Below are 14,284 nucleotides of genomic sequence, written 5' to 3'. Positions count from 1 at the left end.
AGCTCCACACCTACCTCAAAGGGTCTGAAATCTATCTTACATTTACCGTGCAGCTTCTTTTCCATCCTGCCATGTCTGGATCCATAACAGGCTCCTGTCTTGCATCCTCTCTGCAGCACATCTTGGATGCCACAGTTAGTGAATACAGAGCTCATGTATTGTCCCAGGAAGATCCCACATCACCATGCATGATCATGGTGGCTGCTCTCCACTCTTACTCATGCAAATTACTCATTGAAAGAAATGAACTCTTGGATTTAATGGCCAAAACTGACACGAAAAACTGAGTTTATGAAAAAAATGAGAACAGAAATCAAAGGATTCTTAACAATTGGAATTACTGGGTTCTTTTAACGCAGCGGTTGTGAAACTTCTTGTTCAGTTAGACTGTGGCAGCTGGGAATTGGACTGATTGATTGAGAAGACCACTTCTTGGAGGACACCATATGACTTTGGACCTGGAAAAGAATCTTTTCAATACCACAAACATTCTTAAAAAAAACAAAGCACCAGAGCCTTTGAGGAGTCCTCAAATATCTTTTAATTCTGAAGTTTCAAGACAGATGCATGAGCAGTTACACAGCTCAGAGAGAACCCATCTCAGAATGCGAAACTCAGCCGGGTTTGCTATTCACCTGACAAATACAAGTGCAGTGCATCCTTGGTTTGGAAAGCTGACATAAACTTATCAACCCCAGTGAATAAGGAATCTTTTATCAGGCAGGTACAAATGGCCAAGGCAGGACAGAACGGTGAAGTGAGCTCTCCTCATTCTGCAAAGCTAGAATGTGCCCTCCTCCTGCCCTTGCTGAGCATTCAGTGCTGAGCTACTGTGTGTCCTTCCAGCACATCAAATGGTGATTAGAAAATATCTTCTGAGCTGGGCACATTCTAAAGATATATTCAGAAAAAGAGAATTAAGTTCAGCTATCACCTTTATACTGACAATTTTCTCCTACATTCACTATCATCCAGTGCAGTATGAGCTGCAGAACTGATGCCATATGCTCTGTGATAATGAAAAAGTAGAAGTGGAAACAAATGGTCCCACGTTACCTCCCATTACGAGAATTGGCTTATTACTATCTAGAGGAATAAGCAACTAGATCTCTTTGCAGTGGAAACAGCAGAAAACTAAATGCATCTATGACTGTCACTGCAAAAAGTAATGGCAGAGCTGAAACAGGCTTCCCGTGCAGCAATGCTGTTGGAACAGCTTCAAAATCATCACGATCCCACGTTACCAACAAATAATGTCATGGTGCTTTTTACTTCAGTGTGGTCTGAACTTTCACTGACGGCTCTGGCCTCAGCCAGTGTGAAATCTCTATTTCCATCCTGCCTTACATCCCAAGGCAAAGCAGCGACAGAGCAAAGCCAAACACCCCACCTAAATCTCCACCAGAATGCCTGTTCCTCCTGCAGTGCAACCACTACTGGGAGAACACATTAAGGAAGCATTACATGATTACACATCAACCCCCACCCCAAGAAAATCCCCAAACCAAATTTTAAATTGCATTTCCTTTCTCGCTAGTGGTCACCCAGAAGATACATTCTTTTGCCATAAATTATAACAGAAACACAGAAATCTGAACTTGCAACCTGACAGCCGCTGCTGCTCACTGCAGCTGAGCAGATTAAACAGTGGTGATTTTCTTGTCCTTGGTGGCCTGTTTGATAGCAGCCTGCTCACAAATGATCTCCTTCAGCCTCTGCAGCCTCATGTTCTGTGTGGTTTGGTCTCCCACACCCGTCTGGCTCCGGTGCAGTAAGTTCAGGGCGTAGATGTATTCCAGCTCTGTGTACTTCACACCTTGATCCACCACCAGGTTTAAGAGCTCATCTGCTGTGTTGTAGAGCATCTCATAATACTGCCTGGAAAACAAGCAAACAACCATCTGGTGAGTATTGATATTTGATGCTCCAGACCTTTAATTCTATAGGATATCATCAGTGATTATTTTTTTATTCAGCACTGCCATGAGCTGAGAAGGTTGCATCAGGTGCTGGACAAGCAGAGCGCAAAGGCATTCCTATTTAACACAAAGTTAATACAAAGTGCAGAAGTGCATGGGAGCAAACCTCTTACTCTCCCTGCTCCCAACACTTCTATACTCAAAACACAAATTATGGGGAACTGAGGGATCCTCTTTGCTAATTGTTACCTTCAGCCAAGATGTCACACATCCATGCTCTGTGTCTCAATTTCCCCCCTGTACTAAGGTGAAAGATCTCTTGCAGGTCTGTGATCTAGATAATACCAACAGAAAAGCATCCTGTCCAGGGGAAGCTGTGCAAGCATAACGTTTTACAAAGCTCCTTTAGGCAGAGGGGGTCCCAAACCTGGGTAGACCCTTCAAAGACAGGGATAAGGGGAAGCTTCTCCTTTATGACTCCACAGTACTAAGATCCAGGGAGCAGTGAATCTTGGCTGTGGGTTTTGGTCTGTTTGGGGTATCAAAACAAGCAAAAAAAAAAAAGAAAAAGAAGTGGTGCACGGATAGAAAGTACTCCTTTTTCTAGAGGAACTGGTAAACTGTGTAACTTGCACAGATGTAACAGAGTCCTGTATAGAAATGAGGGTCTGAAAAGCTTAGGGAAGAAGTAAAAATATCCCTTTTCTTGCATCACGTTGCAGCAAGGATTCTTTCAACCAAACACTGTTACTTCCAGCATTTGCATGACTTCCCCATGCGTCTGCAGGAGAAGGCTGCAGTCTAATCCTTATGTCTTGGTAGGATCAATTATTTAAAACCCAAGAGGAAAGGCTCCAGGAAAAGTTATCACCTCGTTCCCTCTCTCTGCTCTTTGACTGCATTAAAATAACAATCAGGGCAAGCATGGCAAAAATGCATATTAAATTCCTCCTGTTCTTTACTTTGCAGGCTCTTGGGTCTGGTTTAGCTGTGCTTTTGCAGAGCATGCAGCTTGCCAGCAGACTACAAATCACTGCAGCAATGACTGGAACTGGCTGTAACAAAACCATGTGTTTGCAGCTTCGTGCCTGGTTGTGTGGCCAAGGCTCCTGGGCTTCAGAGCTCTGCATTTTCATCCGCTGTCTCCTTCTAGACATTGCCTGCTGCTGTGAGATGAGACTTTGCTCCTGTGGCTGAAAGACTGCAGCAGCATCACTGCTATCATAGACCAGGTGGGATGAAGGCTTGCACCTAGAGGAAGGGGACTCAAAAACCATCACTTCCAAGAATAAGGACTGATAGGATTTGTGTTCAGTGATCAGAGAAGAAGGAAGTCTGCTTGTGCAAGTGGAGGTACACACAGAAAGTACAAGAAGCAAATAAAAAATAGCTTCTGCCAATAAACAACAAGCTGAAAAACCAATCAGTTAGGCTCCACACAAATGAGATGCAGAATACAAAATCCTGAAACTGAAGGAGGATGAGTTTTCCAGCATCACCAACAGTCCCAGGGGACACTGAGCTGGGCTCTGGTACAAGGGCACATGGCTCTCCTTAGAAGCAAGGGAAAACTGGGCAGGCTAACTTTTGCTTCTTGAGAACACAAGATATTCTGTGATTCTGCAATACAATTCTTTTCTCTTGGAAAAGAAATGGGAACCATGCAAGCTGCTTAAGAATAGCATTGTCAAGAACTGTTCAGCAGCAATTTTGATCAGAAGGACTCCTCAAATCCCCCCTTAAGAGAAGGATTCCAGACTGTACATCTGCAAAGGCAGGTGGATATGTAAGGATGGGAGAGACCCTGCATATCCTTGTATCAGCTGATATTTACAGATGGCATTTGGGTGATCCCTACAAGCTACAAACTCATCAGCTATTGTGATTCTGATAATGCCAAATGAGGCCAGTGCTTCAGAGAATGACTGAAAGTACCCATGGGGTTCAGGTAAGAAGATTCTGCAAGGCTGATTTGGTCCCCTGGAAAGCCATGGCATCAAATTTTATCTTTTGATAGAACAACAACAAAAGCCACTAAACTCTGGGACTGCACTTCTTAATTCTGGGTTCAGAAGGCAGGAGACTAAAAGAATCCTCACCTCCAGTCACTGGAACAGATGGAGAATAATTAAACAGTTTTATCTGGGATGCTGCAGAAAGGCCAAAGAGTCCAAATTCGAATAGCAGTACCTACCAGCGGGCTCTACAGCATCCTTCTGGCATCCTGGTGTGTTCACTCAGTGAAGCACAAAGTGCCCAGATGCTGCTGTGAGCCTCAACATGTTAACAAGATTAAGCTATTTATAAAGCTGTTTCAATACACAGGGAGAAATCTACTCTTAGGTTAACTCTGAGGGTATTGGCAATATCTCAAGTACAGTTATATACACAAAGTATAAAAAAAAACAACCAGTACAGCTGCCAAAGTAAACAGTGAGATTTAGGAAACATTGATCACCTTCAGATATTTTAAGCTGAACAGACGTGAAATGAAATTTTGCTTTTCCCAGTTCTGGTGGGATTTTGGGAAAAACACCATAGAGTGTATCTTGGCTGGGGCAATCTCTCTGAGATGGAAGGCTCTGCTCAAAGCATGGAACTCTTGGTCTTTCTAAAAGAAGAACCTAAAAGAATAAGATATCCCTCCTACTTCTACCTTCCCCCAGCCATATTCTCAGAGAAACATTAACTGTTGCACCTGGAATGTTTCTACTTATTTCCCCATCAGGCAAATTCTAAACTCAGAGACTGTCTGACAAGAATGCAATTATACAGAGAGAAAACTGGAGGCTGGAGCTGTGCTACCAATTTTGCTCTCATGTGCTAAAACAGTTTCCAGTTTCTGCAAGATAAGTCCTTCAGAATGCTTCAGAGCATTTCTTCAGAACATTCTCCTTTTGGTATTTTGATTCTCCTTTGCAGCAGGGGATCAGGAGGGAGAAGAAATAACTGCAGCCCCTTTGCGCATCTGTCCCATCTGGTTCCACCTCTACTGCTTAAATGCCTTTTGGGTGCATTACTCTGGGGCACAGCCTTGAGCATCCCCTGGTTCTTCAGGCTGGCTCTGTGATGGTGATGGGCAGGGGAGGTTCAGGTTGGATATTAGGAAAAACTTCTCTGAAAGAGTGGTGAGGCATTGGAACAGGTGCTGAGGGAGAGGGTGAAGTCATTGTCCTTGGAGGTGTTCAAGGAACATGGAGATGTGGTACTTAGGGAGATGGCTCAGTGGGCCATAGTGGTGGTAGGTGGACGTTTGGACCAGATGATCTTAGAGGTCTTTTCCAACCTTATTGATGCTATGATTCTACACCTGGTCAAGGTCTCAATGGGCATCTGGGTGACCATTACCACTTCATAGTCTCTGCTGAGATGCTAAAGTTGCTCTGTCTGCAGCACCATTATTCAATGCAAACCTTGTCTTTACTCTGTCCTTACAACTGCTTTTCTTCTTAGCCTGTCCCAAATCCTGGGTTACTGCAGATGAATTCCGTACCTAATAAACACAGGACTCATCTGTCACTCTGTTCAGGATCAGATTATTTTTTAATTAAAAATTTCCTGCAAAATGAAAAAAAAAAAAAAAAAAAAGAGCAAGCGAGACTGTACGAGTGAGCAAAAGGTATGCATTTTTAATTGGGAGCAATTAAAAAACTGCTGCTTTGGCATGGCATTGCCTTTGGCCAAACTTTATTTGCATGAGTAATTATTCACTCCATTATGAAGTCTGCTCAACTTTGCCTCCCTTGTCTTTGAAAGTATTAATAAATATTGATCAGACACACTCCTGTTTGCCTTTGCCCAAGCAGCTCTGATGGACTCATCTTCTGATGTTATCAAATAATGAAATATGAAAGAGTGAGTGGGATGAGCCTCTTGTTCTCTGATTTTTTATTTAGGCTCTTCATTTTACTTTCAGAAGTGTATTTGTCCCTGCCATTATAAATGCTCTTTTGATTATCAAGAGCAGGTTGTGAAAAGCAAGTTAGTAAGGGATGGGGGAAATAAATGGATGACAGGTGAGGGAGATCTCTATTCAGTGAAATGCTGGCAGACTGCTCTGGTTTTTAAAGTTGAGATTTAAAGCCAGGAAGAAGAATTAATATTTATCAAAAGTTGATTCTATCATCTGACAAATGGGTTAATAAATAATAATAGCAGATTAAAATACCTAACTGGAAAATGAATTTCGTTTCCCAAGCCTTCCGTTGGCTTCCATGTGAGCACAGCTAAACATGTGTAAGATGATTTATCCTAAACTGATCATGAGTTTGGGCACCACGATCCACTGAGCAGTCTGATACTTGGGTTAAGAAGAGAACAGAGCTGAGAACAGATCAGGAATCTTTACCCACCTCAGTCAGGAACGTGGCTGATGGGAACAAAGTCACCTGGGTGACTCAGCTCGTCAGGGAAATCTTATTTGTATGCTTACTTGCATTGTTAGTATTTATTTGCCTTATGCTGAAATGTGTAGATAGGGCTTGTTGAGTTCATCCCTAAGGCAAATGAATAAATGGAGCACAAGTTGTTTCAGAGTGACTTGTTCTGGATGCTGTCTTCAAGAAATTGGAAGGAAAGAAGATTATTAGTAGTAGCATGGACGCACCAAGGGAAATCATGCCCTACCAACCTGGTAGACTTCTGCGATGTCTTCACTGACTGGGTAGATGGGGGGAGAACAGCGGATGTTGTGCACCTTGACTTCAGCAAGGCTTTTCACACTGTCTCCCACAGCATCCTCGTAATGAAGCTTAGTAAATGCAGGCTAGATGAGATAGATGCAAACTGCCTCAGCAGCACAGACATAAGCAGCACAGAGTACAGTCAGAGGCCTGTAAGTAATGATGTTACCCAGGAGTTGGTGTTGGGTATCTCTTGTTCAACATCTTAATCATTGGTCTGGATGAAGGGACAGAATCCCACCTTAGCAAGTTTCCTAATCATATAAAGCTGGGAGGAGTGGCTGACACACCAGGAGGCTGTGCTGCCATTCAGTGACACCTGGACAGGCTGATAGTTGGGCACAGTGGATCCTGATCAAGTTCAACAAGAGCAAGTGTAGAGTCCTTCACTTGGGAGAAATAACAGCATGCACCTCTATAGTTAAAGGGCTGACCTGTTGGAAAGGAGCTCTGCAGGGAAGGACCGAAGAGTCCTGGTGGACAACAGATTGGCCAGCAGTTGTGCCCTTCTGTCCAAAAAGGCCAATAGCAGGTTGGGGTGCATTCAATAAAGTGTGGCCAGCAGGATGAGGGAGGTTCTCCTTTCCCTCTACTCTGCCCTCATGAGGCCACAACTGCAGTCCTGTGTCCAGTTTTGGGCTCCTCAGTTCAAGAATGACAGAGTACTGCCAAAGAGAGTCCCCTGGAGGGCTACAGAGATTACAAGGGGCCTGGAGGAACATCTCTCTTAGGAGGAAAGGCTGAGAGATCTGGGGCTGAAGTCTGAGAGGGAATCTTGTCAATGCTTGTAAATATTTTAAGGGCTGAGGTCCAATGGGGCCAAGCTCTTTCTGGTGGTGAGCAGCTATACTTCAAGGAGCAACAGGAAAAAACTGCAATACAGGAAGTTCCATACAAACACGAGGAAGAACGTACTCTAAGTGTGACAGAACCCAGGCACAAGCTGCCCAGAGAGGTGTGGAGTCTCCTTCTCTGAGGTATTCAAAACATGCCTGGATGCCTTCCTGTGCGACCTACTTGAGGGGATCTGGTTTGGCAGAGAAGGCTGGACTAGGTGATCTCCAGAGGTTCCTTCCAACCCCTACAATTCTTTGATTCTATGATCTCTCCTGATTTCTCCTAATTTCCTGTGGAAGTGCTGACAATTGCTGTTCTACAAAGGGAAGGAGACATCCATTTCCCTCCAAGACTTCAGTTCTTCAGGATCACAGAATCATAGAATGGCTTGGGTTGAAAGGGACCTCAAGGATCATTGAGTTCCAACCCCTCTTCCACAGACAAGGCTTCCTGTGGGCAGAATGGTAAACATCTAGCTAAAGCCTCCTTTACATTCAGCCTCAGGGTTGATGGTTCTGTTTTGAGATGAGGAGTGAAGGACTGTGTAAGGTATCCAAGATCAAAAGAAAATGCCCTCACTGCCCAATCCAAAGCTCAAATATTGCTGTACCCTTTCTGCTGACTTAGGAGGTCCAGGAAAATCTAACTTCATATGAACACCTTTGTATGAACAACAAATAAATGAAGACATATCACAGATGGAAATGGTTCCCAGGTCAAACAAAAAATTTCTCATAGGCAAATCAAAATTGCTAAAGCCAATTACAGAATCAGAAGATCATTAAAGTTGGAAAAGACCTCTAAGATCATCTAGTCCAACTGTTCACCTACCACCAGTACTGCCCTCTAAACATGCCCTTAAGTACCACACCTCCACATTTCTTGAATACCTCCAAGAATGGTGACTCCACCAGCTTCTTTGCCAGCCAATTACAAAATTTTCCTTTTCTTTCTGTTAAATATCAGTTTTAAAACAGAACATCAACTTGCCTAAAAGGAATCCAAAGATGCACTTTTAGTATATTTATCAAAGAAGATGGTAACTTGAACTCTTCTCTTGGAGAAAGGGAAAAAAAATGAAGAGGCTCTCTCATTAAGAAAAAATCTCTGAAAAGGCAATCAGGTTGAGACAAGATTCTCTGAGGACTATTAATACCATTCTACATACAAATGCTAATGCCAACCTATAACCCAAGGCTTGCATACACAAAAGTTTTTCAAAAGATGGCCAGGTGAATTCAAAATTTAATTCTGATTTCCCTGAGAATGACTTGATCTCTTCTTAAGAGAAGGACCTTCAGAGGAACAGTGTGATGTTTAAGAATAGAGAATCTTACTTTAATTATTCACTCATTATACAACTGGGTGCCTACTCTGTAATGATGTGGACTGAAGCAGATTCAGAAGGGCAGAACTTGGAGCTGGGTGCTGACTTACCCAAAGGGGACAAAAGAAACGTTCTATGCTTTATCTCTTGCACTTTTGGGGGATTAGGGAGTCACTTTTACAATACTCTAATAAGAAATCTAGTAAGAAAGTAAAAAAGGTGAAGTATGAAGTACTTACAGACTAAATCTAGACACACACACCCCCAAAAAAAGCACCCACAAGATGGAACAATGAATATGTACTTGAAAAGGAACAAAGGACCAAAGCTGCAGTAATGAAGTCACTTCATTTAGATAAAGGCAGATCTCAGCAGAACTATTACATTCACACACGTGGAGGAGGTGAGCGAGCGCAAGAAGGGAGGGTGCAGAAAGAAATGAGGTAACTTCGGTTCACGTAATATGGAAGACAGAGTTTTGGGTCTGAGTTGAATGAGAAGAGATGCCCATGGGGGATGGAGCTGATGGTTACCTGGGCACCAGAGATGGGACAGGAGGGATAAACAGCTGCATGTTAGATTTTGCAAAGCGAGTTCTCAAAAACTGCAATACCAGTCAATGGAAAATACACATAAACCTGCAACTGCTGTAATTTCTACACCTCATGAAGACTGCAATGATGTTTGCACAGAATCATAGTCATTAAGGTTGGAAAAAAACACTAAGATCATCTAGTCCAACTGCCCACCCATCTCCACCATGCCCACTAACCACATCCCTCAGTGCCACATCTGCCCTTCTCTTGAACACCTCCAGGATGGCGACTTCACCACCTCTCCGGGCAGCCTGTTCCAATGTCTCACCACTCCTTCTGAGAAAAAAAGTTTCCAAATATGCAACCTGGGCCAGCCCTGGCACAATCTGAGACCATTACCTCTTGTCCGTTTGCTGTTATCTGGGTAAAGGGGCCAAACCCCACCTTGCTACAACCTCCTTTCAGGGAGTTGAAGAGAGCAATAAGGTCATCCAGTGATCAGCATTTTAAAACAAGAGGCTGCAAGCACGGATGCTGGGTCTTCAATCATTTTGGGAGCTTATGATAACAAAATAGGAGTTGCTGCTGGAAGGCACCTACTACATATACCTATTCCCTAAACACTGCCTGTCTTAAACCATGTTCTTCAATGCATTTCATAGCCCTAAAACACAGGAGAGAATATCATTACAAACTCAGGACACTATTCCACAGATGAATGCATATCCTGTTTGTCATTTTTTTTTAAGATTTCCTTCTTGATTTTTAATTAATCTGGACCAGTTCTGGGCACAACAATAGTAATGTCCATTTTCTGCCTCCTGAAGAACCCAAAGCACTTATGGGGAATTCAGATGGGTTTAATTGTCCACATCGCAAATGTCATTGCTGTGCTAGTCACGGAGTTTGAAAAAGGCCACAAAGAACATGTCCAAACATCTAGTCAACTTCAGCTCCTCTTACAACCATGTAAATAAATGGGCATCTCTGATGTCAGCATAGGGTGAACTATGGCCAAAAAGGATGTGTTTGTACCTATGGGCTGTAGAGGGAACCTAGAATGAGGCTAAACCAGCCAAAAATGTATGTGTGGTGCTGTGATCTACACCTTTTCAAGCTGCACCATGGGCAGCCTCATCCACAGCCTCTTGGAAGCCCAAAAGCAGATGTCCCATCACCATACACCACGACTTGGGCAGGAGGCCACAAGCTGTGCTCCTACAGCAGCAGAACATTAAGAACATTAAGAGCACTTAAAAAGCCAAAATATGCAGGTGCCCAGGACGTGAAACGGTTTGCAATCAAAAATAAAACACGAGAGAAAGAAATAAAGGAGAGTTGATAGCATAATGGTTCTTCATGTGGTATTTCTGCAAATCAGAGCCCTTAAATAAAGGCACAAATCTGGGCTCTGATGTTAAGATATGCATTATATAACTATTTTGTTGTTGTTGTTAATATTTCCTTATTTGCTTATATTTGCTTCTTATTTCCTTCTCCCCACAGTTTGTCCCTCATGCCTTGGGGCTCCATGCCCTATTGGGGACACATGGCATGTGGGGATCTCTGTCTCAGATGGCATCATCGTGGATGGGAACACATGCTTGGATCATTTACAAACCATTCCCTGAAAGACAGCAGCCACCCTCACACTGTGCAGGAATACACAGTAATTACACGGCTTTTTCAAAGGAAGGATAAATCCATTAAAACCCATCAAATGATATTTTTCAAAAACAATGTCTGAGACACTCCTTGTAGCTCCATCCTGGCTGCTACAAGGAAGGACGGAATTTCTCACTCTCCAAATGGAACTTTATAGGGTATTAAATAAGCACCCTCAGCACTTATCTAAATCTTTAATTAGTTCTATAATATACTGATGATATCAAGGCTAATTAAATTTATACAGATAAAGAGCAATGAAATTCTAACCAAGTGAGCTGGAAAGTACATATTAAATAGTAAATTTAATGGTTCAAGCAGATAAATGCAGTTTTAAATAAAAAAAATTAAATTCAATTTGCATGTTGTATTAAAATTGATTTTGAGTGTGCAAATGATTGGAAAAAATCTTTTAAATGTATCAGTAAAAGTGCTAATCCAGCCTGTTCAAATATCAGTTATTAATGCCAGCATTTGCAAATAAGCTACACACATTTGCATTTTTACTGCATATAGTAAAAAGAAAAAAAATTATCTATACCATATGCCAGTTTATAAAGAATATTAAACAATTTTTCCCCTTGCCTCATGCATAAATGAGAGGAGATGTGGAAATGAATGTAGCCCTAAAGAAGAGAGTGTCAGCAGTTCGATGGAAACTACTGCAAAGATTGCTCCAGTCAGCAAAAAATAACACAATTTTAGCTACCCTTTGGGAACAACCATTACTGGGAGGAAAAAAAGCCAACAAAAAAACAACCAAGCCCAACAACCACTTTTATTTAGGATCAAGTGGCTTGGAACCAGATAAAAAAACCCCAATGTTGTAATGGGGGAGATGTTCAGTGGTGCATGTTTGCTGATTTTTAATATAAAGGGGAATGTTTGGTAGTCACCGATGGGTGAAGGACACATCTGCTTGCTAGGCAGAACAGGATGTAACATGTAAACTGTGAGGTCCACCAAGCCAGAATCTGCCTGCAGGAGTCTGAGGTTGACCGTAGATGCTTGAAAGGAGGCTTGAACCACTCGCTGGGGTCAGACAAATTGCCAAAAATCCTTGAAAACTCCCATTTACTTTTTTTTTTTCTTGCCATCCTTGTTCATTTGGTTTGAATGCTGTAGTAGCTTCAAGAGTTAGGAAATAGAGCTTTTATGACTAAGCTGATGTAAAAATCAGTGTGCTATCATTTGTATGTTGAACTTTGATGCTTCCCATGCAAGAGTCCTTGTTTTTATATTCACTTGCCTCATAGCACTACTGTGTTTTCTCCCTGGTAGCACCATCCATTATCCTGTGCAAGTCTAGAAACCTCTGTGACTGAGGAAGCACAGAAGAACAGAATCACAGAAACCTTAAAGTTGGAAAAGACTACTAAGATCATCCAGTCCAACCACCAACCTTCCTGTGTCCAATAAACCACGTGTCTCAGTGCCACATCCACCTCTTTCAGAAACACCTCCAGGGAGGGAGACTCCACCAACTCCCTGGGCAGCCTGTTCCAATGCCTCACCACTCTTTCAAAGTTTTTTTAATATCCAGTGCATGGATTGCTACTTTCTCAACACTGGGCAAGATCTATCCAAGCAAGCAGGATAATAAAACCATATAGCAGCCTCAAACCCTACCCATGGGCACCTCAGCAAGGAGTTACCACCACCATAACCTAAGGGGATTGAGGGCAATGACCTCCCACCTATGAATGGACAAGGAATGGTGCAAGGCCAGTTCATTCTGCACTAAAGTACATTATACTGAGTTGAAGTGCTATATGGGGCTGGTTACTATAAAGAAACCAGGCAACCAATGTGAATTTAATGCCAGATTTTTAGATGATCAGAAGCTGTGGACTTCATCTATATATCTCCTCAATGAAGGAATTAAAGATTAAAGGCTTCAGCATTCTTCTCCAAGCCTTGTTTGTTGGTCACTGCCCACATGAACATCTCATCACACTTAATACGCCAGTTCTCAGTAATTCTGATGCTTGGAAAGCTTCAGATTTGCAGGCTGGATGTATTTATGGCCAGCTGTTACTCATTTGCTCTAGCAGCAATATTTTTGGTTTGAATTGTTTCTCCTTCTCTAACATGCCTAGGGCAAAAGAGGGGAAAGTCACAGCCTCTCTACAGCATTGTAGTGGGCAAAGCAAGAAAGTCACTTTCAATTACTACTTTTTAAGTCTGCTTCTCCTGAAAGAAAGAACATTTGCTTACCCCGGAGTGAGCATGGATGCTGCTGTGCACAGCACAACTGTGGCTTCTCCTGTCTGTTCTTGGTGAAATTTTACCTCCAACAATCTCAACAGATCCATGCCAGGACATTTTTTGCTAGGCAGCACAAGCCTCTTAGCATGTATGACGAAGCCAATCATCAAGGCAATGCCAGTGCAAGGTAAAACCCATAGCCATGGCTGTGGTTTCTATCTCCATTCTCCAGTGTATGGGAAAACAACAAACAAACCAGATCTGCTTGTCTTTGCTTACTATTCTTTAGGTACAAGCTGCAAATGTTATGAACTCACTGCAAAAGGATGATGGCTCCATGGAAACAGCTGGTCCCTATAGAGTGAGGAGAGAATCCCAGCACTGTTTCTAAACTGATGGAGTAGCTCAAGGCCATTAAAACTAGAGAAATCACCTGAATCATTAATTTTATCTCATTCCTGAAATGCATCTTCTCATTGTACAAAATCCTGACACTATTGAAAGAACTCTGCTGTGTTACTGGACCTGTAATTTTTTGTATTAATTCATTAACTTTCTCCTTCAGTTCAATTTGTGTATCTCAAAGCACTTAAATACTATTTACAGCACATCTCTGTTTTATGAAAGAGATGCTTTTATGCTTTGTGGTTGAGAAAACTATGGTCTGCTGACACTAAGGGGTCAGGCTGAAGCCCTTTGTGCTTGCAACAGCCTGGATATCATGGGATAACAGAATCATTAAAGTTGGAAAAGCCCTCTAAGACCATCCAATCCAACCATCAACCCCTTCCACCATGCCCACTAACCATGTCCCTCAGTGCCACATCTCCATGTTTCTTGAACACCTCCAAAGATGATGATTCCACCATTTCACAGGGCAGCCTCTTGTACCACTCTTCCCAACAGTCCATTTTTTCTGACTATCCAACCTGGTACAACCCAGTAAAAGCCATCTCCATGCTGATAACCTCCCAGCAGGGCCAGCTTCACCACGAGTCTCAAACTTGGAATGTCCTCCAGAGACAAAAAAGCACATTTTCCTGGTGATTCTGAGAATCTGCCCATTTGCATGCTACAAGTGAAGGCAGAACAAATCTCATGCAGCGTGCC

The 14,284-nt window shown here is 42.5% G+C and overlaps 1 protein-coding gene across 1 annotated transcript in view; it reads right to left on the bottom strand.

Annotated features, from left to right (window-relative positions):
- Positions 1 to 517: 517 nt before the first annotated feature.
- The window catches only part of EXOC4 (exocyst complex component 4), a 399,307-nt gene continuing 385,540 nt past the window's right edge, over positions 518 to 14,284 (bottom strand). Inside the window, exon 18 of the mRNA XM_052680722.1 lies at positions 518 to 1,878. Within this exon, the coding sequence (XP_052536682.1) occupies positions 1,641 to 1,878 (238 nt within the window). The 3' untranslated portion in view covers positions 518 to 1,640. The remainder of the gene's footprint in view (positions 1,879 to 14,284) is intronic.

The sequence above is a fragment of the Tympanuchus pallidicinctus genome, unplaced genomic scaffold (assembly GCF_026119805.1).
Source record: "Tympanuchus pallidicinctus isolate F22 unplaced genomic scaffold, pur_lepc_1.0 scaffold19, whole genome shotgun sequence".
Classification (NCBI taxonomy): Eukaryota; Metazoa; Chordata; class Aves; order Galliformes; family Phasianidae; genus Tympanuchus; species Tympanuchus pallidicinctus.
Note: the sequence above shows the minus strand (reverse complement) of the source record. Positions and strands in the feature narration are given on the sequence as shown.